This window comes from Rhipicephalus microplus, chromosome 1 (assembly GCF_043290135.1).
Source record: "Rhipicephalus microplus isolate Deutch F79 chromosome 1, USDA_Rmic, whole genome shotgun sequence".
Classification (NCBI taxonomy): Eukaryota; Metazoa; Arthropoda; class Arachnida; order Ixodida; family Ixodidae; genus Rhipicephalus; species Rhipicephalus microplus.
The window spans coordinates 193,188,674-193,215,698 of NC_134700.1; the positions used below are offsets into that span (position 1 = coordinate 193,188,674).

General features: G+C 43.3%; 2 protein-coding genes across 2 annotated transcripts; both read right to left on the reverse strand.

Annotated features, from left to right (window-relative positions):
* Positions 1-3,043: 3,043 nt before the first annotated feature.
* On the reverse strand, positions 3,044-4,727 carry LOC119185090 (cuticle protein 16.8). The gene is made up of 3 exons (XM_037434216.2): positions 4,622-4,727; positions 4,429-4,485; positions 3,044-3,757 (listed from the first exon to the last, which is right to left on the reverse strand). Exons 1-3 carry the CDS (start codon positions 4,631-4,633, stop codon positions 3,185-3,187), a joined length of 642 nt encoding a protein of 213 aa, XP_037290113.2. The 5' UTR covers positions 4,634-4,727; the 3' UTR covers positions 3,044-3,184.
* Positions 4,728-11,345: 6,618 nt separating this feature from the next.
* Positions 11,346-14,955, reverse strand: LOC119185087 (cuticle protein 16.8). Its single transcript, XM_037434212.2, has 3 exons — positions 14,818-14,955; positions 14,627-14,683; positions 11,346-12,012 (listed from the first exon to the last, which is right to left on the reverse strand). The coding sequence occupies exons 1-3, from the start codon at positions 14,827-14,829 to the stop codon at positions 11,524-11,526; spliced, it is 558 nt and encodes a 185-aa protein (XP_037290109.2). The 5' UTR covers positions 14,830-14,955; the 3' UTR covers positions 11,346-11,523.
* Positions 14,956-27,025: the final 12,070 nt, after the last annotated feature.

Sequence of the window (27,025 nt, forward strand, 5' to 3'; positions counted from 1 at the left end):
AAACGAAAGAGAGAGATTTCTAGCTGTTTTTGATAAATAACTGTATATTCTATTTAATGTGCGGTTTTATATTGTTTGGCTCGCGTGTTCTCGATTGCGGTGGTATGGAGGTAGAGATAATTGAACTGGGGCTGTTACCCATCCACGGGACTGCCTTCCGATGGTACAGTTTTCTCTACACTTTAGGCGTTTTCTTACTTGTGTGTCGGAACTAGCAATTAAACATTATTGTTGTGACTAGGCCACCAAATTATCACACCAGTGATGCTCTGGATTGAGCGTTACAACCTCGGGAACATTCAAACAAAAATGAATAAAAATTAAAAAAGTGTTTTCCTTTAGTACTACTACCACGACGCTTTTCTACTGTTCTTTATCGCCAGCGTCTTCTAGAAGTATTTTTTTGTTTCGCATCGCTACACGCATAGTACCTTCGGTAATTGGCGTGGTCGGGAGAAAGCACTTCAATACATTTTGTGTTACCAAATTTTACACAATGTAGAGTTTAACTCTAGATATTGCATCGACTTACCGTGATAATAAAGTGATCCACCGCACCAATATGAAATATTTCCATGACATTGCAGTCGAGCGTGATGGTAGACTTGTCGCAACACGCACGAACAACCAAACAGCCGAAACATACGCATGACCCGCAGGTCGCGGCATCAAATCCCGGCTGTGACGGCTGCATTTTCGATGGAAACGAAAATACTGTATTGACATGTGCTCCGATTTGGGTGCACGTTATGGAACCCAAGTGGTCGAAATTTCCAGGGTCCTCGAATACGGCGTCTCTCATAATCATATATAGTTTTGGGACGCTAAACCCCACAAATCAATCAATCGATCAGAAGCTATGCAGCATAAGCTTATGTCTGATGTAAAACACACGTCATATTGTGGAATGACTACCTGCAAAACAAAGCGGACTGCATGAATTCGTTTGTTTGTCCTATTTTTTTTTGATCAACTGCCGTATTCATTAACCTTACCCTCCCACTTACAGCCATCTAGTCTTCGTTTCCGGTATTTGCATCTAATTAGCCACTCACTACCCCTTACGTTTCTTTCTCTCTCTTTCTCACGTGCTTGACGCAATACGTCCGATTACATCAAGTGTGTCATATTCAATTTTTTTCACTTGAAAGTATATGTTTGAATTTTACATTTGTATATGTGGTCCAACATTTTTGGTTATGATTTTCACGTGGCAGCTTCCTTTGTTCGCCACAAAAAATTTTTATTCTTTATTATTTTTATTATTTTCTATGTGAACTCTCTCATAGTAGGTCCTCGAAGTGTTTGTCATTGTTAGCTACACAAATGACTGCAAAAGAGAAAGTTGTACATCAAGAAAACTATATAAAGCCTGATTGGTTGTCAATTTATTGTCATGAATTCAAAATGGTTGAACCAGTCTCAATCTTATGAAGGAAAATGTAGATGTCCTGATGTAACATATACATGTAATGTGGCATCAAAGTTATAATGGCTTCCAATACATCATTCAGAGTGTGTTCTTGGACAAGTTTGTTCATGCTGAGGAAAGATTGAGGACGCAGCCCAAGTAAATGAAAGAAGAAGAGGACAAGATAGAACGCCAAGTTGGTGCTTGACGTTCTTTATTCCTTCGTGTACGTGGGTTTGTCTACGTGGGTTTCATTCTTGATCTTTCTACTCATGCATTTGTAGCTAGTGTATTAAAAACAGCGTGAAAGCAATTGTTGCAGAAAACAATGGTTTGGTTGAGCTAAATTTCTCGAAAAAACGGTGAGACCAAAACAGATGTCTAATGATGTTGAGAATAACTTCAGAAAGCTCGTAACGATTGAGAAAGCTCGTAGATCCCTGTAAACAAGTTATTTTTATTAGAAGTTTGAAGCTGCAACTCTGAAAAGTCCGACAAAGCTACTTCAATGACAAGAATATACTCAGAAGTCGGGGGTACCTTCAGGCGTGCGGAAAACAAGACATATCGATCTACATTCTACAAATATAGAAGACGTTCATAAACAGCTTATTTATAAGAGAATAGCACAGGAATAAAAATGTGTGAATTGGCTACCAAACAAACATCAGGTACTTTGTTGCGATCAGCGCACAAAAATTTAGTTTCTACATAATCATCAATCAATTAATTAACCAAACTTTATTTCCAACAACACTTTACAACTTGTTAGTGGTCCTTCAGGCAAAAAAAAAAAGCTGTGAAGCACGCCCGCTGCATTCTAGTAGGCCTTGAGGCAACATAATGGCATGTGTGATATGAGCCATGTTTAAGCGACTGTTACACAAAAGATACTTGTGAATACTTACATAAAAATGCCGCCAAAAATTTTTCTTTTTCAATAATCTATGCACGCTCGCTAAAGCAACTAGCCCCGCCCACTTTTATATGTAATTTGGGGCCACGGTATGGCGTGCTGCGCGATTTTAAATAAACACTTCGTGAGCGCCACTGTGTGCATCGATTGTTCATAGTGTTTGTTTCATAACTCCCTCTGAAAAAATTACGAACCATTTCCCCGAAGGTAACCCTGATGAGATGCGAAGCAGCAGTGGTGCACACAGCGCTGATCCGGTTGGAATGGTCGTTGACGCGGGTGCTGGAAGAAACGTTTGAAGCGAAACTCGGTGTAGAATTTATTCGAGTAAACGTTTGTTTGAAACGCAATGGAGCTGCCGGCATCTGCGGGCGCTGAGGCGAGCTTACTGAGGTAGAGAGAGAGAGTGACGTCAGTGTGCACCTTCGAGAAAAGCGTGCGATGAGAGTGGGGCATCAGCGCTCAGCGGTGGCGTGACTTATTTGGCACTGCTCCAACACCTGCGATGAGGGGAACACGTTGCGGTGCGTTCGTACGAACGCACGTACGTACGGCGTTACACACGTGAATCAAAGAGCAGCTTTACATGTAATATTTAATAGGAACTAGCGTAAATGGGCAGAATTAGGTTAAAGTGTCCAAGAATGGCTTCCAATATGTGCACTCCGACAGCGATGTGAACTGAGGAGTAAGCAGTAACAGGCAAGAAACAACAATCAGAAAGCACAGCCAAGATTTTTTCTTTCTTGTCTTCGCATCACAAACGGGTGGTGAAACCAGGAGAGGCTTCGCTTGACCACGTGACTCCCATAAACGGATATCAAGGTGGGAGATTCTGGACTAGGGGGGAGGCCCGCTTAGCTCTTGGCGCGGCCCAGGGTGTACGTCAGGGGAGCGTGGGCGATGATGTGGCGTGCCGGTGCTTCGTGATGTGCAGTGGCAATAGTAATGGGCGCGGCGTGCAAGGTGACTGGTGCTGCGTGCAAGGCGACTGGGGCTGCGTGCAAGGCAACCGGTGCGGCGTGCAGGGTAACTGGTGTGGCACGGAGAGCGTGTACCACTGGAGGCGCGTGCACGACTGGACGGGCATGGAAAACTGGTGTTGAGTGAACGGTGATGGGTGTGGGAGCTGGACGAACGGTCACGGTGGCGGGCTTGGGTGCCGGTGGTGCCGGAGGTGGCTCTACAGCGCTGGACACAAATGGGGCATCGGCTGGGTTAGAGGTCTTGGTGCCCGGCTCGTTGGTCTCGACGATGGCCCGAAAACCGTTGGCGTCAGCCACGTAGCGCACCGTGCGGGTGATCCCATTCGGATCGGTGTAACTGTAGGAACCGACCTTGTTGTTGTTTTCGTCACCGGTCTCTTCGTGGCTGATGCGGGTGCCAAACTCGTCCGTAGTGTCGTGGTTGAAACTGTAGGGTGATGCCGGCTGCGTAGAGGATTCGGAGTGAAAAGAGGGAAGAGAGAAACAGAAAACAACAATGCCTAATTTGAAAATTTAAATTAACCTAGCATATTTGAATGACCAAGTGTTCTGTCTATCGCACCTGCGTTTCTTCAGACCTTTTCTTGGGGCTGTAGTGCTGACAAGCGCACTATATTTAGAGAGAAAGTAGTGATGAAGAAGCATGCAAACTGGAGGAGTCCTGAATTTGCGTTATAATACGCAGAAAGTGCTAATATGCAGCAGGAAGGTGTTACAATATAATATTTTAATTTGTCAAGCACAAACTATGCAGCCTCTGTTGCAGAGCCACCCTTTGACGAACGTAGCTAGGTGTGACTCTTCCGTACTTGTCAATCATAATTGCTTTTTTTTATTGCCTGTTAACATTTGGCACATTTCAGGTGCTAGCTATGAAGTACATACGGCTTTCTTTCTCGGGGCGTGCGCTGTTGAAGACAGCATGGACCTTTCTAGCACCGTAGAATCTATACTGGGCGTAATAATGTTTTTCACTATATCTTCATTACAAGCTAATTTTGTAGTTTGTGCAATTGACCCGGGCTTTCTATAAAAAAACAATAGAGAACGAATGTATTTGTCTTTTTTTTACAATCACCACATCATGCAATCAGACGATCAGTTTATACACTCACAAGTTCTCCAGTAAGGGCTTGGCCGGCTGTATAAGCCAGCAGGCAACAGAAAATCACCTGAAAAAATGAAGCACACGAACGACGATAAATGAGTCAGGTTGGTGACCCCACTGGTTTCTTCTGTTCCGACACGCTTACGCTACATCACACGCACGCACTAATTAAGGCAAAATCCATATGATGTTCGGCGCACCTTCGTGATCATGGCGAAACGGTGTGCCTTGAGGTGGTCCGCTCGAAAATCACTTGAGGCCACAGTGCGAAGGTCTTCACGTTTCCGCGCTGCGTGGCGGAAGGGTGTTTGGCGTTTCGTTTTAACCCGTGCACGTTTTTATAGCGAGCTTTGCGAAACGTCCTGCTGAATCGTAGAACGAGTGGGGCGTTATGGTTTTTCTTTGTCATGTATTCATTTTTCTTTATTATGCACTCGATCGTGTGACCTCCACCGAAATTGCCGGAAAGAGTTTGACTTTTTTTTTTCTATGTGGCATGCAATCTTGTCGCCTGACAAGTGTCCAGCAAAAGAAAAAAAAAAGCCAGAGAAGACAGCGTCGCGATTCAGGGTGGAGAGGACGTGGTAGGCGTCCTACAGCGGCAGCGAATTGGCAGCGCGCATGCACTTCGATCCTCTGTTCGTGTGTATTCGTATTATAAAGTACGTCCGGAAACTTGCTTATTTTTTTAGATAAATTTCCCAGATATGTCACTATCTCGGCTTTTCTGCGTGAAACGCGGTGGTTACGCGATCAGTATGGTAATAGTGCAGATTCCGGTGCCGCCAGAGAGAGGGAACGCTCGCGCTGCACCAGTTTCAGTGCCCTGTGAATTGCTATTCAGTGTGGCCAATCGTTCCGCAGCAGGCACGAGTAGCATCGCAGATGAGATACTTGCGTACGTCGCGAGATACATGCGTATATTAGAGTCGGTATTGGCGTAATGGTCGGAACAAGAATGTCCGTTAAAGTGCTGTTAATTTCAATCTTACACTCTCGGTGGGACATCGCGCACTGCTCGGTTCCTCTGGCTCTTCCAAATGGGCGGCGCCAAGTTACAATGCTTTACCACAATTCCTGGAGTTTAACTCTCGAGCAACCAGTCCGCCGACGCATGAGCATACACGAAGAAACTGGATATTCAGCTATAACGTCTTTACTAGTGAACTCCGTCACGTACTTATTCGATGGTTTACATAGGCGCGAAATACACATTAGGATGGAGCTGAAGAGAAGAAAGGAACATTTTTCAGCGGGGCGTATTTCTTTCTCAAGGCCCCAGAATAGTGGGCGAGAATATTTTGTAGGCACTGTTCTTTGCACTGTGGCTTCTTACACATCTGCTCATCACGAGCACATAAACTAGTATTTTAATGATTTGCAAAAAGATCAACTACCACATATTGAAATATTAGGTATCGAGCCTCTTAAGAGACATGACACCTATGATGAAGTTTAAGCGTGCTTCAAGCATGAGCAATCAGACAGATCAGTGTACAGACAGCACTTATAAATCGTCAGTTAAATGCTGCAACATCCGACATAAATACGTAAGCTAGAACACGGTCATCAAACTGTAACGTGAAATTCTGTTCTGGCAGACCTCCTCTCTGTAGGAGTCCATAAGGACTTTAAATCTGGTCGTGATAGACTGTGCAGAACTTTCTAAGCACCTGTAACATGGGCTAGGAGTTGCTCCCCTTACATTTATTGTCGCGCTTACACATTTGGCTCTATACATATTGCAAGCTTTTTTTAAAATAGAGCACATGGTACTCTTTGGCATTCCAAATTTCCCTGCTCGGAGGCACTGGGAACGTCTTCTGCAGTGCTTGTTTTTTATTAATTAAAAACTATTACAAGGCACCACATATTGTGTGAGAAGATCAACATTTATTTTCATTGAAGCAGAAGGAACGCAAGATGTCATAGTGTCTGGTGGCTTACTCTTTGTTCACGCGTTGGGCAGCTGGTGGCAGGAATAATGTGTACGTTCAGCATTAAGTTAATAAACGCGCAGGCATTTATGGTTGGTAGTTGGCTAGTAACAAATGCATGAACAAGTGCAATGGCTTATTTCTCTTCTAGCCCCTCTTTGTTGTTTTCTATCCGCCTGGCCATCCTGGCCACAATCACCATGGTTCCTCGCAGCCTTTTCAGTGTGTGGGTCGTTCTCAAATTTCTCATGTATCAACATTCCTAGAACGCATATTACTTCCGCCTCCCTGATTGCTTTCCCGTCCAGTAGTACACCTACGGCATTAAGTCATTTTTATTTGCATATCGCGCCCTAATTCTAACCATATCAGTCTCTTCCGGCAAGCATTGCATTCCTGCTGCGGTAAAAAAAGCTTGTATTTTTCTTATTTAAGGACTCCTGTTGGGCGTTTGATTTGTCCGCGTACGACCCACCCTTCGTTCATAAGGTTACGTCATCTGCATAAAGAGCTGCTCCTATACATTTTGCATTTTACGTCTCACGTGCTAGCTTTCTCAGTCCGATAATTACAGCATAGGATAGCATGACTCGCTGCGGGGTGCCTATATTTGGATAGTCAAAAGTTTGTGGGGTCTCGGCGAGGTGAACCAGCGCCTCGCCACGCCACGCTCTTGGAGTGAACGGACACAGCAGACGCGGTTGGTACAAAGCACAAAACATACATACATTAATTAACTAATTTAGACGACGATATTGTCCGCCGAATGATACACAAATTTCAATTAACACGCTACCATACAAACAACATAACGCAGTGACACAGCAAACAAACAATAACATGATAAACACACATTAACACACCCAACACACTAACACATGCCCAAGGCGGCATCGCCAACGCCTGACTTTCCACGTGGGTCCCCGGCGCGAAGCCCGCGGTGCCGAGCACCGGGGACACACGCTACAGACCAGCGTTCGCGGCAGCCGCCACGCGCAGAAGAGGCTCGCTCAACTCTCGCCCACCACCAAGGCCTGCCTTCCGCCAGGGGCCACCACCGGCGCTACCACTCTACCAACAGTGGTACTCAAAGCGAACACAATGCCATCTATCGCCCGGCGGTGGTCACCACCGAAACAAAGCCTTGGGGCGAGACACGTGCGCCACGCGGCGCAGACAACATTACAGGGGGATGTCAGCACCCCCCCAAGTTTCAGATGTAACCAAGCCCAGAGATATGGTAGCTTTCTTGTCTGTTATAAATGACTTGACGTTACTGTATATTCAGTGGCTGCAGTTGATTGATTCGAGGCATTTCATTATCCCCTTGTGAGATATTGTAACGGATGCTTTCCTGATATCTAACGCCAGAACGAAGTCGTTGCTAGATCTGTTGGAGTTTAGTGCGTCATTTTCATCTTGAGGAAAACATTCTGGGTCAATACAAGCGGCCCAAAACCGGACATATTCACTGGTAGCAGACCCTTCTTCTCTGCATAGTCTGTTAATCTAGTTAAATTTTGTTTTTTTTTCAAAAACCTTACCCAAGCAACAGATAAGAAAGATTGGTTGGAGGTTCCTAATATATCTTTGCTTATCTGGTCGGTATTACGATTTTCTTACAGTCCTTGCACTCTACTACAAGGCTGTGTATACATTTGCTCATATTTTTTCATAAAAAAACACGTTTGTAGTAAGGCCGCATCACAAAACATTCAATGCGTGACATTTGTTCTTTTGTCTCGTCCTGGAGCGCCGCCCCGCCGCGGTGGTCTAGTGGCTATGGTACTCGGCTGCTGACCCGCAGGTCGCGGGTTCGATTCCCGGCTGCGGCGGCTGCATTTCCGATGGAGGCGGAAATGTTGTAGGCCCGTGTACTCAGATTTGGGTGCACGTTAAAGAACCCCTGGTGGTCAAAATTTCCAAAGCCCTCCACTACGGCGTCTCTCATAATCAAATGGTGGTTTTGGGACGTTAAACCCCACAAATCAATCAATCATCAATCGTCCTGGAGCGGTATTCTTTTTTGGAAGATGGGCTGCAGCATATGCCGCTTCGAAATGTTACGGGTGAATGTAACTCCAGTTTTTCCTTCCCTGCATATTTGCCATGAATTAATTCGCATGCGTCCTGTCCGACATACATATTCTTGGCTTGCTAGATGGGTGCTTTATCGTTACCTTCAAGTTCATTTTCAAAAACTTTAAAGTCCTATGATGACCAGACAATGACAAACCAGGAGAGAAAACAAATCAAGAATATCACAATGAAAGCCTTCAAAGCAGCATTGGGGATTTTGGAAAATGCCAAAACCAAAAGGTTAAAAAAAATTGGCATATGATATACCTTTGAGAAGTATGCGAATACGGTGCTCTTATTTAGAAAGAAAAAGCTGAACTCAAGTTATCACAAATGAATGATTATGGAAAAGATATAATTCATATTGCACCCACTATTTTGTGACGTGGAAACGGCTCTAATAGATGCGGAAAAACGCACACATTTAACTGCAGTTCCTTTCCGTAGAAATACGCATCCGAAGTATCACGCAGGAAGGAAGAAGGCAAGAGCAGACTCTTTGCTTAAATCACTTGAACATAGCATAAAATCGCACCACAATGGCGGTAGAAACACTTGTCACGTGAGTGGGTGATGGGGGGGCTATATTCATAGCCATATTTAACGCAAAAACAGGGGAGAATGAGTGGTGGTGGTCTCTGATTCACAGATGGCTTGCCGAATTTTTCTCCGAGGTAGATTACCTAATGTGCAAAATCTTAAATAGGCCTACAACAGGACACATACACATTATATGGTGTCCTGCTCACAAAATTCTTGTGGGGGGTGTCATAGCAGACCATATAGCTCGGGGCTTCACCAATCGAGCGACGACAAACACAAACGTTGAAACCATTTCTAGTGAGCAAGGAATCCTTCTCCAACAAACATAGCAACAAAGAGAGTATGTCTTTCCACATAAAGATTTGGATGGCCAACAGAGCAGAAACTGGAGACTCATACAAACCAATATATTTGCATGTTTGAACCACTAGAGTAGAATTTATCTTTCGCAATATAGAGAAACAAGTACATGTTGATCAGGTGCACCGACACTCAGCCACATAACAATAGAGTGCACCAAAAAGACTACATACGTCGAAAGTCTACACATTACTAAACATGCGCACATGTTGCACAAGCATTGAGAGGCATGGATTGCGGAGGCGGCCAAGCAGAGCCAAATAGCTTTGCTGGGCTAGTTCCGACGAGCCACTCGTGCCAGTGGAGCCCTGGACTGAGGGCTCGCTCACAACTGCCTGCACTTATTCCCCCCCCCCCCCTTTTTTTCCCTGAATAAAGTTAATTTCTACTAGCACTTGGCGGGTTTCATGGCTATGGGCTACTTATACGTAGGTGCGCCTGCCCAAGCTTACGTACTATACACGCGGAATCATCAAGATAATGGTGCACTAACATTTAAGAGTTTAAGTATACCGCCGACTCCAATTGCCCCGTCCAAATCACTGTATCTATTACACAGAAACTTTCGGAGCAGATTCAGTATAAATATTTTTTTTAACAGGTTCAGTTGAAATTAGTCGTGCGAATCTGTCGCTGAGCAGAGAAGAACAGTGAAAGAAGATTAATTTTGGCGCTTCAGATTCGAACAAGATAGCTTTCCAGGCCCCGTTCCCATCGTCTTCTCATCGGCGTACCATGCTTCAATGCTTCCTGAATACCTAAAACGTATAGTGTTCTTCAAAAGTTTCCAAGCCATTCTACTTGTGTTCCAATAGTAGTGTGTCCTTGAATTGTACGATGGATACTCGCCGTTGAAGAAAGGGGCATTTGTGCGTGTGAGAATGCACTTTATTCGTGGAGGGTCTGTACGCCAACTGTCCAAGATGTATTGAGGCGAAGAACAGTAAATCAAGTAGCTTAGCCATTTTTTCCAGCAAACCTGTAACAAGGGATACGGAGCAGTTTGAGGGATATATCGCTACTTCACACCCCGGAGTATACCTCACACTCCTGGATCAATCAGGACAGGCAGCTAAAGCCAGTGGGGCCTTCGACATGAGGCCCTAGCCATAAACGCTCGAAGATCGCCTTTCACAGTTTGTTTTATTATAGTTCCACGCTCTCTCTACCTCTTTTCTGAGGTGCGCCTACTGCAGATACTGTTGCAAAGTAGCCATTGCACCCTAACTCATAATTTTGCGAAGTACTTACGCAACTGCACACCTTTAGGGCCAAAGTCTCAAATGCCTCATCAAATGGGAAACTTAATCGTCGTAAGCGACCATCTCGCCACGTCGGGGACGAGCGATGCGAAAAATCATCACATGACAATGTCTCCATATGACATCATCATGATCACAAAATCATTACGCCAAAAATTCTTGCGCGATGGCATCACATTGCGATGTCATAAGACTCTCGATGCAATTCGCTTACGATTTTCGTTGTCAAAGAACGAGATTGGCTCTACCTGCCCTATGGAACAGTCGTATATTGAGGAACATTGACTGCTGGCCCGCATGAGTGTGCTTGAGACGAAGGCAGTCACACCAGCTCACGTACTGCAGTGGCAATTCTAAGATATAATAATGACGTTTGCCTTACACAAATTGTAAGCGTGTATAGGCCAAACATGGTATTGGGACACCTCAGAGTAGTAAACTTTTTACGCGCAGGGAAAGCGAAAGGCATGCCTGTTCCCTTTTTTTTGTGTTTACTATGATAGTATGATAGACCCACCGCAAACAATTTGTTATGTAACTTATCGTACTAGCCATGTCCTCTTGAAACTGTCGTTCTGCTTGGATCTAAGAGTCAGAGGAATGTAATAAATAACAAAAATAAGTCAGCACCGTAGCTCGCTGGAATAGAAAAGGTAATCCACAATTTTAAGAGAATATCACAGCCTTTTATTTGTGCGAAATGGTAGTAGTTTAGGATACGTCAAATTAAAAGTACTATCACACTGATGTGAGAATTTTTTATTTTATCTCGTTCAGAAAGAGAAAAAATATAACCGAAGCCTTCATTTCACAAATATCTGTCTTTCCCTTCGACTCCAATATCTTGACGTTTGCTTCAGGAATTCGCAGCTTTTCATCGTGGCATCCTGTATCTTGCTGCTCTACATTAATGAAAATAACTTAAGCGCTTTTGGAAAGTGTGTAGGTGAGTGGAGCGTGGGCGATGGTCAGTGGTTGGGCAGAAATGGCGACTGGGGTCACGTGGTGGGCAGTTGCGTAGGAGACCGGAGCGGCGTGGACAGAGAAGGGGGCAGCATGTACGGCGTGGACAGCTGGGGCGGCCTGCACAACAACTGGCTTCGCGGCGGCGACCTTGACCTCAATGGGCTTGGCGGTCAGAATTTCAGCTGACTGTGGGACCTCGATGGGGTTGGCGTTGTACTGCGCGTCGGCGGGGTTGGAGGTCTTGGTGCCCGGCTCGTTGGTCTCAATCACAACATGGAAACCGTCGGCGTCGGCGGTGTACTTTACGGTACGGGTCACTCCGTTCGGGTCGGTGTAGCTGTAGGAACCGACCTTGTTGTTCTTCTCGTCGCCAGTCTCTTGCTGAGAGATTCGGGTGCCGAACTCGTCGGTGTTGTCGTAGCTGAAGCTGTATGGCTGTGGTGGCTGTGAAAGAAGGAAAAAAAAGAGACCGATCATGCTGTTGCAGAGTACAATCAAAATTAATGATCTTTTTTTGTTTATTTTAACAGTATACAAGCGCGTACATTTTCTGCTGTCTGTAATAAAAACTCTTAAAGCTACAGCGTTCCTTTTTTTTTTTTTCAAGAAGCAATAGCTGCTTTGAGCCAGAGATTCTTCGAAGGAAGTGTTTTCCAAGCACGCGCAAAATCTGTTGTTTGAAAATAACGCTCATTGACTACCATCAATACAAACTAACACACAAGAAAACTATCAGCTTTTCGCATTACGCAATTGAAGCTGCTGGTAATAAATAGAACAAACATGAAAAAATCGCATTACTTTCCCACTAAAGAAATATATATCACCTGTATTCTTTTTTTTTCTTTTGAGCCTCAGCAGACCTTGTTGTAAAGCTTCGTAACGCTTCGCCCGGTTTTGTAATGCGCACCATTTAAGCATTACATAGGACAGCTTCTTTAGAGGGCAATTCTAAGAAATATTTTCTGGCTAAATGCAAATATTATGAGGGCACTTGGTGTAATTACTCTATGAGGTAGCATCGTAAACATCGGGCTCCCGTCTTCAGGCTTCAACGCGACTAGCCGTTTTTTTTTTTTTTTCATGAAAAGCCGAAGTGCTAAATTCGCATTTGTCAAGTGATCAAGCACTTATCTTTCTCCACGGTTAAGAAAACTTGTCGTGCTGAAATCGAGTTCACTTTATGCGCAATTCGTTTATTCGACCAGCGTAGAACATCACCAATGAAGTGGTCTGCCCCAATGGCACGCTGGCCTACGTGCAGTGGCGCGTTTTTTTTTTTCTTTACGGCAAGTTTGCATCAAAATGCAAGAAACTGTGCTAGACAGACAAGGCACGCAGTGTCATCTGCCTGTCTAATTATTTTTTCTTTTACTCACTCTTAACATTATAAAAAAAGAGAGAAAGTGATTTGCTTCAAATCGTTAGCCCATTTTTTTCCTTTCCTCTCGGGTGACCTATACCCAACTCTTTCCTGCGTTCAATTTGCAGAGCTGTGAGCCAGCATGAAACACATTACCACACTTTATTGGTACGATGTACATACGCTGTACTTCGGAGGACGCGGTATATTAGTAGTGAAGGTAAATAAGAACGTCCCTATAAAAAGATTAGCGGTAAAATTGGGTCCATCAAGTTTTGAGGTACCCAATATTAACTTATTCTCTCATCTTTTAAACGAACTTCATCCGCTTGTTAGTTTTTGTTTTTGCATATCGCGGAAAAAAGACAATTGAAAGAAATGGTTTTTTTGTTAACCGTATATTTTGCATATGGGGTATATGGTGTGATATAACTATTTCTTTAAATGACGCATTACACGTGCAATCAAAATTCGTTGACTCTCCTACGACGCAACGACTATTCGTGTGTTGGTAAAAATAAATATTTCACGAAGAAGCGAGCACCACGTAGTTTTGAGAGAAAAAAAAGGTAAAAATGACTAAGAAGAAAAGAGACTTTCTGCGTCCCGTGATTTTTTTTTTTTAAATAAAGCCACATGTTTTCGTCGATGCGAGAGAATTATCCGCGTGTTCGCAATTTTTTCGCAAATGTCATCCCTGAGAGCGCACTAGAACAAAAAAAGGATCAGACGTATATTTAGTCAACATAGTCGGTTTAGTATTACAATCACTTTGGCTTTAAATACAATTTATCGGCCATGTTACACTGACGTACACACTGAAACTTATTCGTAAGCTGGACAAGAGCTTTATTTGAAGGCGGTACCAAGAACATTTGCATATATTTTGCAGAACGTAAACAAGAATTAAAAACCCTCCAGGTTTTGCCACATTTAGGCACACCAAATAATATTTGCTTAAGCGTCTTCATACATTGCTTTGGCTATGGATAATTTTATTTGCCTATTTAGCTTCAAACATACTTCTGCAGTGTGAGATGCAATATTCCACGCATCATTACAAAGTAGTGCTAAGAAGTGACTCTAGCCAGCTCTGTACTTATTCTCGCAAGAAATTAAAATATCAAATACGTGTGCAGTGTCGCGGATTCTGCAGGTCCTAAATAAATTTTTGGTATTGATAATAGGAAGGACAAGCTGTGCCCAACGGAAAAAATAATTACAGGGTCGTTTACTTTCAATTTTCTCAACGCTGTTTTTAAATATATTTTGAAGGAACTCGGCATAGCTTATTACAACAAAACCTCTCACAATAAAAGCAAGAAATTAAAAATGGCCACAAGGTTTTAGGGCTAACTTTTCTTACATACTAATTAAAAAATTCTTACGGTGTTTAAAAAAGGTCAAAGGTCGCAACATAGCTGGTGGACAACTAAAAGGCCTACTCAACTAAACGCAAGAACAATCACACTAAGTGAGAATAATGTGCTGGCATCTTCGCCCCCTTCCCTGAAAAAGTGGTTGGAGGTAGCATGGCGCATTTGCCTGACCCCACAGCCCCGACCGCTGCATTCAGGCCGTAATCACCAGATGCACACGTATTAACTGCCACATCCAAACTTTGAGCAGGGTCTGCGCTAGCCGCAGGCGCCTGGCTTCAAGAGGGCTCTCTACCAACGACTTAACGGTACTTACGCCATCAAGGTTATCCTGCTGGGCAGCTGCGTACGCGACAAGGCAGCACAGGAGCACCTGAAACGAGTGACACAAACAGCATCATTAATGCAAGCTGAAGCCTTCTTCGCCGGTGACGAGCTTTCCAACCGGCTGTGCAGCTACAGATAGAATAAATGCACTAAGTTGAAACTTGATCTAAAAGCGGGCACCTTAGAGTACATGGTGACCGGTTGGTTTGCTCACTCGCTGGAGTGGTCAGAAGTGCAAGCCTACTGTGGAATCGCATGCACCTTATATAGGAGTCTCAACGCATCGCAGTGTAATCGCACGTTCGTCCTGATACAGCCTTCGTCACTATTTCTCTCAAGTCGCACGAGCAAACGCACGTCGAAGCCTGGCAGTGCTCATACCCTTCTTCTCTATGTGACGCGGGGTGAGGGTTTCAATTTGAGACGGGGTGAGGGTGGGATCAGAACAGTACTGAGCACGACAGTGTGACTGGCGAAAAGCAGCAGTTATCAAATATTTTTTAGGTGTTTCTTAATTTATTCTTATTTTTATATTGATTCGTTGCCCGAGATAGTCCTGACCTTGCGACAGATTCTCTCGATGCATTCACAGAGATATTTCGCATTCACACAAACGTTTTTTTAAATTTCACTGTAGCTTGAGCAACCACAAAGGTAATGCACGCGCAAAACTAGTTATTTTCGTACGTGACTCTGTAGTACACAGTCTTTCCGTCGGACTTCTGTGGGAGACCCTGAAGCGAATGCTCTTTGGAATTCACTTGCCTAACCCTCAAAAGCTGTTACTTATGGTCATTTTCACACGACACGTGCGTGTGTAGTTTAGAACGCCTGAATACACAGGTGGCATCTCAGGAGCTCATAGGTAGGCTGCTGAACGCTCTGAACAAATCGTTCAATCGCTACTACCAAGAATTTACTTTGAGAAATGCAGTGCATTTATGTTTCTGTATATTTTTACAAGAAAAAAATCATGACCAATGCACTCTGTAGAGACCGTTCAGCAGCAAAACTGAAGCGTGCGCCGCATTGTGTTCCCACCTGCGGTATTTTATACGGTAACATTTAGTTACTGGTCACGTCTGCCCAGAGATGCTTATTGGTAAGTTTGCTGACCACGAGTGCTCTTCACCACTCTGGTGAACCAGGGCGTTGCAGCATTTTCCCAATTTCTGTACGACACACGGTTTTTGCCCGAAGAAAGCTTCTTCTTTTATCGGGGACCAGTAGTGCGTCCTGGTGCTTGCAGAATTTCTGTGGTGCATGAACTATGGGCATTTAGGCGCGCACATGACGAATGAAATATGGTCTCACCTTGCCATATGCACTTTCACACGAATATACAAACAATATTTAGCTGACGTCTCCGTTTCAATAGCGGAGCTGTTTAACCCTTTAACCGACAAATCAATAAAATTGTAGACCCAAGAAAAAACCACTCCTGTTCAAAATGCACGCCTAATGTGAGGTTGTCTTGCTAAATTTAGCGGCAAAAGGACATGTGCTCTTGATTGTAGTTTGTAAACAAGATAACAGAAAGCGCCAGTTGATGCTTTGTTGACAAGAATGTAGCACGTGCGGTTCGCTGGCGTTCTCCGTGACGACGGATTTCCACCTCACGTTCCAAGAGCTCCAACAAGGTATGTAAATCGAGATTTTTCAGATACGTAGAAAAAGGTACGACGACCCGGTGGTAGGAATGTCATGGCGTTGTTTAGTTGAGACGCTGAGGAAGCAGCCCGTTACCGCGTTCTACAGTATTGTTGAGCTGCCAGGCAAGGGTTTCGGAACACCGCGTGCGTTAAAGAATAGCATGGCTTCTACACGCTTCGGGTCGCGCGCAATTAGCGTTGTAATTGTTAGATGCTGTGACATTTTCATCGCAAATAAAAGCAGACAAGCTATTGCGTGTGCAGTCGGAGCCATGAATGCCGAGTAGTTTTTCTCCATAAAAACTCTGTGCCTGGAATATGGTATGTTTCAAAGTGGAACTACGCGAGTGTATTTTCGTACAACTCACTGATCTTCTTCTTTGCACGAATGAATGAAGACATCTTCTATGAAAAGTAGGCACGGACAATGGGCTAGAGTGAGTGACAGATGGACGGACGGATGGACAGACAGACAGACCAACGGACAGATGGACGGACGAACAGACAGAGGGACACACAGACAGACACACAGACACATAAACAGACAGACACATAGACAGACACACAGACGGACGTATGGATGGAAGCAAGCACGAGTGGATGAATGGAAGCACGGATGGACAGACAGCCGGACGGATGGAAGTAAGAACAATTGGACGAACGGAAGAATAGAATAATGGAAGCATGGAAGCATGGACGCATAGACAGGCAGATGAACAGAAGCACGGATAGACGAATTCACGGAAACACGGACGCATGGACAGATGAACGCACGGACGGAAATAAGCACGAAGAAAGGGAAGCACGGACAGACGGAAGCATGGACAGGCGCAAGCATGGAAGGACGTTTCGCCCCACTCATCATCATTAACTCCGTGGATATGCTGTGATATTTCTTTCGAACCCCGCCCTATTACCGTTAACTGGCAGATCAACAAAATTGCTGACCTCCTATAACTCCTTTAGTTTTTAACGAAACATCATTAAACTTGATTTGGTGGTTCTGTGGTGGTTCTGAAGAAGAATTAAAATAGCGAAAATTGTTTCTACTGTCTTTTTTATCTTCCACGTTAAATGGTTTCAAGCTGGGTGTTGGTCTAGGGGATCGTCACCCTTCAGTTAAGTAGCGGAGAAATTCCACAGATATTGGTCAAGCCCCTCCTATGCCCACTGATAAAAACGTTCGCAGGGAAAATCATTTGTTCCCAGAGAAGATAAAAAAGTAAGAGAAAGAATTAAAGACAGCAGAAAGGAACTAGAGAAAAAAATGAAACCAATGGAATACTAGGAGAAAGAGAGAAAATTTATGCAGCTCTATAACAGTGGTGCGAAGCCTGAAGGCAATCCGGATTTTTTTTTCAGTGAAAACTCTTATGAGATCTCAACACGAATCACGCGAGGCATCGTGGTTGTCCGCTGCCGCCGCCACTGGTGTCCGTAACCACTATTCCACAAAATAACGAAAAATCTCAAATAAAAAAAAATGTCAGATCCCACGTACTGTGGGAATCGATGATATACGAAGCACGAATGAGGAACGTTGATATGTCACTTTAGAATCAGCACAACGTTACGAGGCGGAGACGAATTATGCCGTACAAGACTTCCATGTCATGATTATCATGTTTGGACGTTTCATTTAATTTCGTCATTTATTAACGTCACTTGATACCAACTTTGATATACATGGAGCTAGCCAAACGGCCGCGAGCGTGCAATGAGCGTAGCATGTATTCATGTTTTACATGAAATGCAGATCCTGATTATTATATTTGGACGTGTCATTTACATTCATCGTTCATTCACGTCACATGACACCAAATTTGGTATATGTGGAACAAGTGAAACGGCCGCGAGAACGCTATGAGCGTAGCATGTAGTCATGTTTTTCAGGAAACGCATATTATGATTATCAGGTTTGGACGTGTCATTTACCTTCGTCGTCTATTCACTTCCCGTGATACCGAATTTGGTACATGTGGAGCTAGCGCAACGGCTGCGAGCGCGTCATGAAAGGCCCAATATACTCCGACGCAACGTTGACGCATGCACAGGCTTGGCGCAGCGACGGCACGCTAGCAAAATGCGAGTACTCTATAGTGTGACGCCAGGCGTGACCGGCGTCCGTCGGTGCCCCTCGGTGGCCACCGGCACGAATGGCAACATGCTGCATTTCGCGCCGACAACGTTACTTAGATAGACAGCACCGCGTCTGCCTCTCTTCGTGGCGGAGGGACACCGTGTGCGTTTAAACGCACATGCGTCAAAGCAACGCAGCGTGTCGCGCGGCTACGTCAGTGTGACGTGGCTACGTCAGTGGGACGCAATAAAACGAACACCGGCGCGCACGCACGCCGGCTCGCGTCGAAGTGTATTGCCATTTCGTGTGTGGCGTGTAGTAATGTTCTTACATGACACGCATCTCATGATTATCGTGTTTGCATCAATCAAATGCCTTCTTCATCCATTAACGTGACGTAATACCAAATTTCAGCATATGTGAAGGTAGCAAAACGGCCGCGAGCACATTATGAGTGTAGGACGCAGGCATGTTTTTACATGACACGCATCTCATGATCATGATGTTGGCACCAGTCACATACCTTCGTCATCCATTCATGTCCCGCAATACCGAATTTAGTTCATGAGAAGCTAGCGAAGCGGCCACGAGCGCATCATGAGCATGGAATGTATTCATGTTGTTAAATGACACGCAACTCATGATTATCATGTTTGCACCAGTAAAATGCCTTCGTCATCCAGGTATGTCCCGTAATACCAAATTCAATATATGCAAAGATAGCAAAACTGAGTGTGGTATGAGTGTGGCATGTAGTCATGTTGTTACATGACACGCATGTCATGATTTTTATGTTCGGGTCTGTCACTTGTGTTTGCTATGCAGTCATGTCATGCCATACGAGATTTGCAACATGTCATGTGTACGAAACCACCGCCAACGCAGCAAGACCTTGAGATGCAAATCTTGACATTCATGACATACATGTGATTATTTTAATGTTATGACTCGGCTCTTATGCTCGTCCTGTAGTCATGGTATGCCATACCAATTTTGATATCAATACTATTATCGGAACGGCTAGGAGAGGTAAAAGTCGTAGGTGGCCAGATAGATAGATAGATAGATAGATAGATAGATAGATAGATAGATAGATAGATAGATAGATAGATAGATAGATAGATAGATAGATAGATCGATCGATCGATAGATAGATAGATAGATAGATAGATAGATAGATAGATAGATAGATAGATAGATAGATAGATAGATAGATAGATAGATAGATAGATAGATAGATAGATAGATAGATAGATAGATAGATACGCTAAAAGTTGCCAAATTCGCTAAGAAATACTTTGCATTAAAAAGCACCACGGACATAGTGAGATTCCAACCCTGGTCCAGTGCGTCCAGCCACAATATTCCGCCGCTGAGCCACGTGGGTGCTTTTTTTTCTCTTACATGGTATTTAATACAAATGCTGTTTACGTATATACATAGCGTACAACATACGCAACGCCACTTCGTCAAATGTACAATCAACATGAAAAGGCAAATTCATACAACACTATCTCTATAAAGAGGTAATCGAGCAGCACACTTCATGAATTTCATGAGAAAAAAAAAACTCTGTATACTAGTCTGGCTAAAACTGCAGTTGTATACAAAAGATTTGTAGCTGCACAGTCACCTGTACAAAGTGGCATCACGAAGGCACGATTGGTTCCGCATGCCTGTCCGACCAGTGATTTTTCCATAAACTATGCGTGCCCATTAACGAGAGCACGTCAACTGGCATATCAATGCATAAGGTGGTACATGATAATGAATACTATGAGAATTTAAATCCAATCGTTCTTTAAAAGCCCTCTGTAGGACGTCCCAAAAGAGGATGGCGTCCTCACAACTAATAAAGCAATGTTCTAAGATTTATAGAACTTCACATAGGTGGCAGTTAATTGCCGATGCAAAGATGCCTTTAGTATTTACCTAGGCTTTTACAGGTATTGTTCTTGAAAGCACTTTGTAAAAAAAATGTCTTGGTTATTGGTGAAATAGACATTTTGGTTACAGGTAATAGCCCATCATGACCACACAATCTAATATATAGTGAGTGGTAAACTGGGGCCGGAAATACCACATCCAATACAGCATAATATAGGTCTTTTCAAGAGCTAGATAACAAGTATTCATAGGGAAATCTGGTGATAAAAAAAACGCACTGAATCGTATACTTCACACATGAACCTTTGTAGATGTAGAGATGAGTTAGAATTAGTAGATACCACTAAAGTCGATAAAACATCCACGAAATTCATTTGCAAGAATGGTCGAAACAGTGTATGAGCACAGTCACAAAAATAGGAAAAATTCTACACAAGTTGTCTTTTAAAGGGCTGTACCAACCAAAGACCACGTCTTCGAAGAGGATAGAAACATTGCCTCACCTCATGGGTTCACAAGTCGATGGAAAAATAAAAGTAGCAAATATATGGTAAAATTTATGTACGTGAACCATCCAAGAACCGATTATTTGCAGCCCCGCCGCGTATGTCCAGTGGCTAAGGTACTCGGCTGCTGACCCGCAGGTCACGGGATCGAATCCCAGTTGCGGCAGCTGCATTTCCGATAGAGGTGGAAATATTATAGGCCCGTGTGCTCAGATTTGGGTGCACGTTAAAGAACCCCAGGTGGTCGAAACTTCCGGACCCCTCCAACACAGCGTCTCTCATGGGTTTCGGAACGTTAAACCCCACATATCAATCAATCAATTATTTGCAGCACGTCGAATATTTTCCTAACCAGAAAGAGGTTGAATGCTTTAGCTCTGCTAAAGATAGAGAGGTTGTGAGGCATAAACGTCTGGGTATAATGCTTTAGTATGGGTATACGTTTTTCCAATGATGTGCACCTGATCAATATGCATCTAATAGAACGCCTAGGTATTTTGGTAAAATACAAGACATTCTTTACCTTGAAAATGGTCTGGTTCATACGTCCTTAGGCCAAACCACAGCTCTAAGCTTTTAGCAAAGTTCATATACGCCCCTAATTTTTATTCGAATTCTCCGACTGTTGACACCTTAATTTTTACACTAAAAAGATATGTACAAAACAGTGCTATGTCTTTCGCATACTCTAATATTTTTAGCTCATTCCCATAAGCACTGAAACCACCCACGTTACTAGATCCAATTACACTTAAGCACAGAGGCTCCAAGAGCAAAAAGCATTGGCGACCACCGAAAGCCTTGTTTAACAAATAAGTTGAAGAACACGGGCTTTGAAAGATAGCCATTACAATGAAGTGGGTCAAACATTCATTGTAGCATAGTTTTACACCTTAAGGTATAGTAGAGCCAACGCTGGCATGTTCGCGAAGAGAAAACAGGAAAGAATGGCGAACATGATTGAGACCTTCGCTAAGGGTAATAATAGTATTGCCAGTTGTTCATATGAGTGTGAACCATGTTTCAATACTGTGCGAGCCATATGTATGTTAGGGTGTATTGAGCGACCTTCTACACCACAGTTCTGGAGGGCACTGATAAGTATCGACAATGCAAACTGAAGTTTGTTTGAAAGCACCTTTGAAAAAAATTTGTTGTGAATGTTTCACAATGTAATGTTTCTGTGGCCATTAACGTGAAGTTTTTCTCTAATTGAGTACTTCAGGGTTAGAACAGTGTTGCTTTAGTAAAAGATGGAGAAAGCGTCTCCAGATTAAAACTCAGCATGAAAATGTCGCGCAGTACAGGACATAGTGATGATTCCAACGCTTTGCAAAACTCGCCGGACATTCCATCGGGGCCTGGCGTTTTTGACAATGGTAACTGTTCAATGGCAAGTTCTATGTCTTGTATAGTGATTGTCCTACTAATATATTCACTCTCCTCGTCAGTTAGAGGATTCACGATTGACAAAAACTGCGTCACGAGATATTCATTTCCGTTTTCAGAAGAAGCGCAGAACAATTCTTTGTAATAATATTCATATTCTGACATAACTTCAATGAAATTATGGACCAATATACCTCTTGAGTAAACATGAGGTATAAATTTAATTTCAGCATTGCGATATTCATCGAGTAAGGCTTGACGTGGCTCCTTTGTAAGAAACATACGAATATTGCTGGATGAAATACGCGCACTTTTGTAACGTAAAGCGTCATACCTTTGGAGTGCATTCTTGGCATTAACAGTTTCGTTTGTATAACGACCAGGCGTCTCACGCTGAAATTAATACAGGTTTGAAGATTTTGATCCACTATCTTTTGATCTAATTTTCTGTGAAATCCTCTCACAGATCCAATTTATATAGCAATTGGCCGAATGTCTTGTTTGAAAATTTTCAAGGGGTGAACAGAGGTATACCAGCCAACAAACTGTTCCCCAGTGCTACGCGGACGCGCGCAGTAGACTCCTGGTCGCTCAGGATTGATGAGTTGAGTTTCCAAAGTGTCCACTGTGGTCTGAAGTTAGATCGAATGTTTCTACCTATCTTTCCGAATGACTTCCGGGATTCATGCACATAAATATCTCCTAATCCTTCACGGATCCTTTGCTTGTCCTTTTCTTTTGCGTTCGCGCCATTTTTCGCCGACGCTCCGCGTAACAAACGTAGCGCGTGCTTTGTTTTTTGTGCTTTGTGCGGGTGCTCTGCAGTGCTGTTGTGCCTATGACTGCAACAACGACAGTGAAAATGGTCACGCATTTTTTATGTTACCCCAAGGTAAAAGCGATGGCTTGCGCAAAAAGCAGTGACTGCACAACATTGGCCAAAAAAACTTCCAAAGAAGAACAGCGCTCTTTGCGATGTAAGGCACCTTTATTATTGCCCGTATTATAGCATCGCTGAATGATGCATTTGAAATATTGAAAACTATATTATCTTTTATTCAATGTGACAAGTGGCCTTCTGTCCAGAATCAGTCAGTCCAGATAGGATTTTCGGTCGCTATCGACGGGCAGATTATGATGACCTTCCTCGTGCAGAGTTTCTCCTCTTTCAGGTAACCCGATCGCTAGTTTCTCTGACAACAACATCAAAACACAGTTTTAATTAATCACGTTCTTATGTATTGACACCGCTCAAAGGTTTTTTTCAGTTTGGAGACCACTGCTCAAAGCTCTTTTCGTGACGAGTAGATAAACACATTACAAAACGATCCACCATCCACGAAGTCATTGCAATATGTGACGCTGTAAGTACCTGTGCTGTATACGAGCGCACAAGGGCGAAAAAAAATTCTAACACAGACGGACATGCAAAAATCGGAACTATATCAGATGCAAGCGCAGAGCATGTTATTATGGGGCAAAAAACACCCACATCATAGAACTGCCCGTCAAAACTTTCATTTAATTACCATGCCCCACCTATACAACCTTTCAAAGAAGGTAATCTTTTAAAAATGGTTGTCTCAGTGTTCTTAGTCTTATTATTTCTTTTTAGAAGAAATGTCAGCACTACTGTGGCGCGCACGCTGCCGCAAATAAACCACCTCCATGGAAATTCCGCGGCGAGCCCGCGGGAGCGGGCGGGCCGCAGGAGGAGAATCGAGAAGAATTAAGAAGGAAACGAGAAGAATTGAGAAGGAAACACGCGCGTGGAAAAGAGTGTCGTTACATCCCAAGATCAAGGGGTTTTAGGGCCACAGTAGTGCCAACATCACCTGAAGTAACTGTAAATGCCATCTTTACGGAGCATGTGCAAAAACTCTACACCACCTAACAGTGCGTACCCTCATGTGCTTGACGATGTCGTCATAATGAAGGTATATACAGCGAGGGTGTCTTCCGATATTGCACAAAAATGAAACACTGTATTAAAGTAGGCCTGTCTGCAGCAGCTGTTGTGAAACGCACCTACCTTTGCCATCCCCATGCAGTGTCCCGGTTAGCGAGGCCATCGTACGTCAATTTATCACAGAAAAAAAAAATATAGGAGACTCGAAAGCTTCGTCTTTACGAGTTCAGCGTGATAGCGACATCGTGTTCGTGGTACGTACTTCAAAGCTTTAGAGCAAGAAACCTGTTCGAATTTGCTATGCACCCACTTCGTGGCCTTAAGGGAATAGGCGAACTAGCGTGTGTTCCTTTTGTAGTGGGGTACCGGCTTTCAACCACGGAGCTATTCCATTGTGACATACACATATCATGACGCCCGTTGGCACTGTACATGTAACCACGCAGTATCACTGCAATGTTTCATGTCGTCTTGTGACATGTGTGTTTGTGAAGCACGAAAGCTACTTTCACTGCATTTCCCAGCAGAACAAGTTCTTTTGACTGTTTTAACAAGCAGAGGCGTAACCATGTGATAGAACATCCGCTTGGCACGCAAACGACCAAGTTCCATCGCCATTCGGACCCCCCAAAATTTAGTTCGCTTCCCATCACAATTTTTTTATCATTTATCATTTTATTTGCATCGTCCTTGGTTTCTCGGTCATGCATAGCATGATGAATTTTGCTCACAACCGACGACGCCGATGTAGACACCGAAATTTCTGTGAAACGAGCTTTGTAACGCTATTGCCTTAAAATATTTGAACAGGTGAGGTCACAATTCGAATCAGGCATTATTGTAATCGGTGAATTTTTCACGTCAGATTTAACACCATCATTGTGGTTCTGTCGGTGCCATCTTTTGTTGCTTAGCTCTTGAAAAGCTAGTGTACTTTACAGGCAAAAGGCGCACCAACGAAAAATGTCACTACCATTTACTTGTTTTCGGCATCTATTGAAGGCTTTCGAGACGGGATTTAGCTCTTTTTCGCTTGTGTGAATCCGTGTCATTGTGAATCATTTTTTTTTCTTCAACCAATGCCCAATATACTCATCTTCAATATCTTGTATTTCAAATATATGGTCCTGGAGCAAACAGGCATGATTGTATTGTGTGAAACTGAAATAAACACAAGAAAAAGAAGGAAGTAGAATTTTAATCCACTTAGTTTTTGTAATCGAGTTTAGCCTGCGAGATCAGATATTCCAGTAAATGCAAATTCCACCGAAAACAATTAGGGGTGCAACAAAATAAAGATAGAAAAGTAGCTAGGTCCGAATTGAAACATCATAGGTGTGGCCGTGTTGGTTGTTTTGGTTATGATTGTTGACACGGGGCTGATCAAACGGATCTCTATGACTCAGTTTGAATCATTTGAATCGAACGGCTGCAAAATATGGCTCATTTTTTGATGAAAAAGTGCATTTTTTTGAGTTCGCGTTGTAATGAAGAATTGAACCATTTTCACTTCTACTGTTTTAGAAGTTGAAAGATATTTAGGCACTCTTCGCTTTGCTAAAAAGTGTAGCCCAGTTTGAATTTCTGCATTTGGCACCTTCGCAAAAATTGCCACAGTTTACACAAAACGTTAGACTCTTTCTTGGACTTCGATTGTCATGAGAGTTTTGTGAGCTGTGGCTTCTTCAAGTTCTCACGAACCGATTTTGTATGTCCTAAAATAAAGCATTTTAACGCGATAGCTTTAAAAGCTTTTTTTCGCATAAATGCCAGTGCCAGCGTCGGTGTTGTTGGTTGTGAACGAAACGTGTTCATCTAGTTCATGGCCTAAAATTCGAGAAAGATGGAAACAAAATAAATAATGAATATTTTCTTGACTAAGTGAGGATTCAACCTAGGCCGCCACAGTTACGTGTGTGCTTGAAGGTACAATGAAAGTAACTTTCTCTGCTTCGCAATGCAGTGAAAATACCCTGCATACTTGAAAAACACACAAGACCGGTATACTGGCCAGTTACAGCCGTAACAATATAACAGGTAATATGACAGTAATATTGCGTGGTAAGAACGTAGATTGCTGTACGGCATCACAACATGAGAATATCATAACAACTTTGTGGTTTAGAGCCGGTGTGTCATAAAAAATGGTACGCACGTTGCTGCGAATATTTTCTTAAGGCCATGTAGTGGGTGCATAACATGTTTGAAAACGTTTCAGGCTAAAAATTTTTTATGGTTTAAAACAGTATACTTATTACATAATATGCACTCATTGGTCGAAGTACGCACAAAGAGCAACGGATCGCTATTGCTCTCAACTCTTTAGGGTCCCCCAAATTTAACCTTGGTTAAATACACATTATTTCTCCTCTCCATTACGCAATTTTTGTTTGCGCGCTCTGTGAGAGGAAGACCTTTCAGAAGTCTTGAATTTGCCTTGAATTAGAGAAGCTTACTCCAGCCTATAGCTGCGAAATTTATATTTCCTTCACAGCTAGCAACCATTTCATATATTTCCTGTTTCGTAGTGTTCATTTCGTAATTTAGCTTGACCACTTTCTTCCCTCTGACAATGGCACGGCCTGGCCGACACCATTCTAATTCAAAGAGTGTTATTACCGCCCACTGAGCCAACTTTATAAATCAAGCTAGTTTGAGAGCGACACCTTGGTAAGAAATATCAAGTGTCCTGAAGGTATGTTAGCAGAGCCAAACCATGCTCCACAAAAAGCCTCACCATAATATTGCTACGTGCCAGTGCATGGAGTTGAAGAAGATAAAGCAGATAGACTTGTGCGAGCTAATCTGTGTGGCTGGCGCTGCTCGCCTAACTGGCTGTAAATACATCGGTGACTACCCCTCTGAGTCAGTCTCCTTCTCGTAACATATTTGGTGGAGTTGTGCAATCCCCGTCCTCGCCCCGGAACTCCGAAGCGGACGCTTCCTCGCGGCTTACAACATGACC

What these genes read in the sequence shown, in the direction of transcription:
- LOC119185087 (XM_037434212.2), bottom strand. An exon ending in AGCAGGATAACCTTGATGGC is followed by an intron (nt 12,013 to 14,626) that starts GTAAGTACCGTT and finishes CTTCTTTCACAG; the next exon opens with CCACCACAGCCATACAGCTT.
- LOC119185090 (XM_037434216.2), bottom strand. An exon ending in AAGCCCTTACTGGAGAACTT is followed by an intron (nt 3,758 to 4,428) that starts GTGAGTGTATAA and finishes TCCTCTACGCAG; the next exon opens with CCGGCATCACCCTACAGTTT.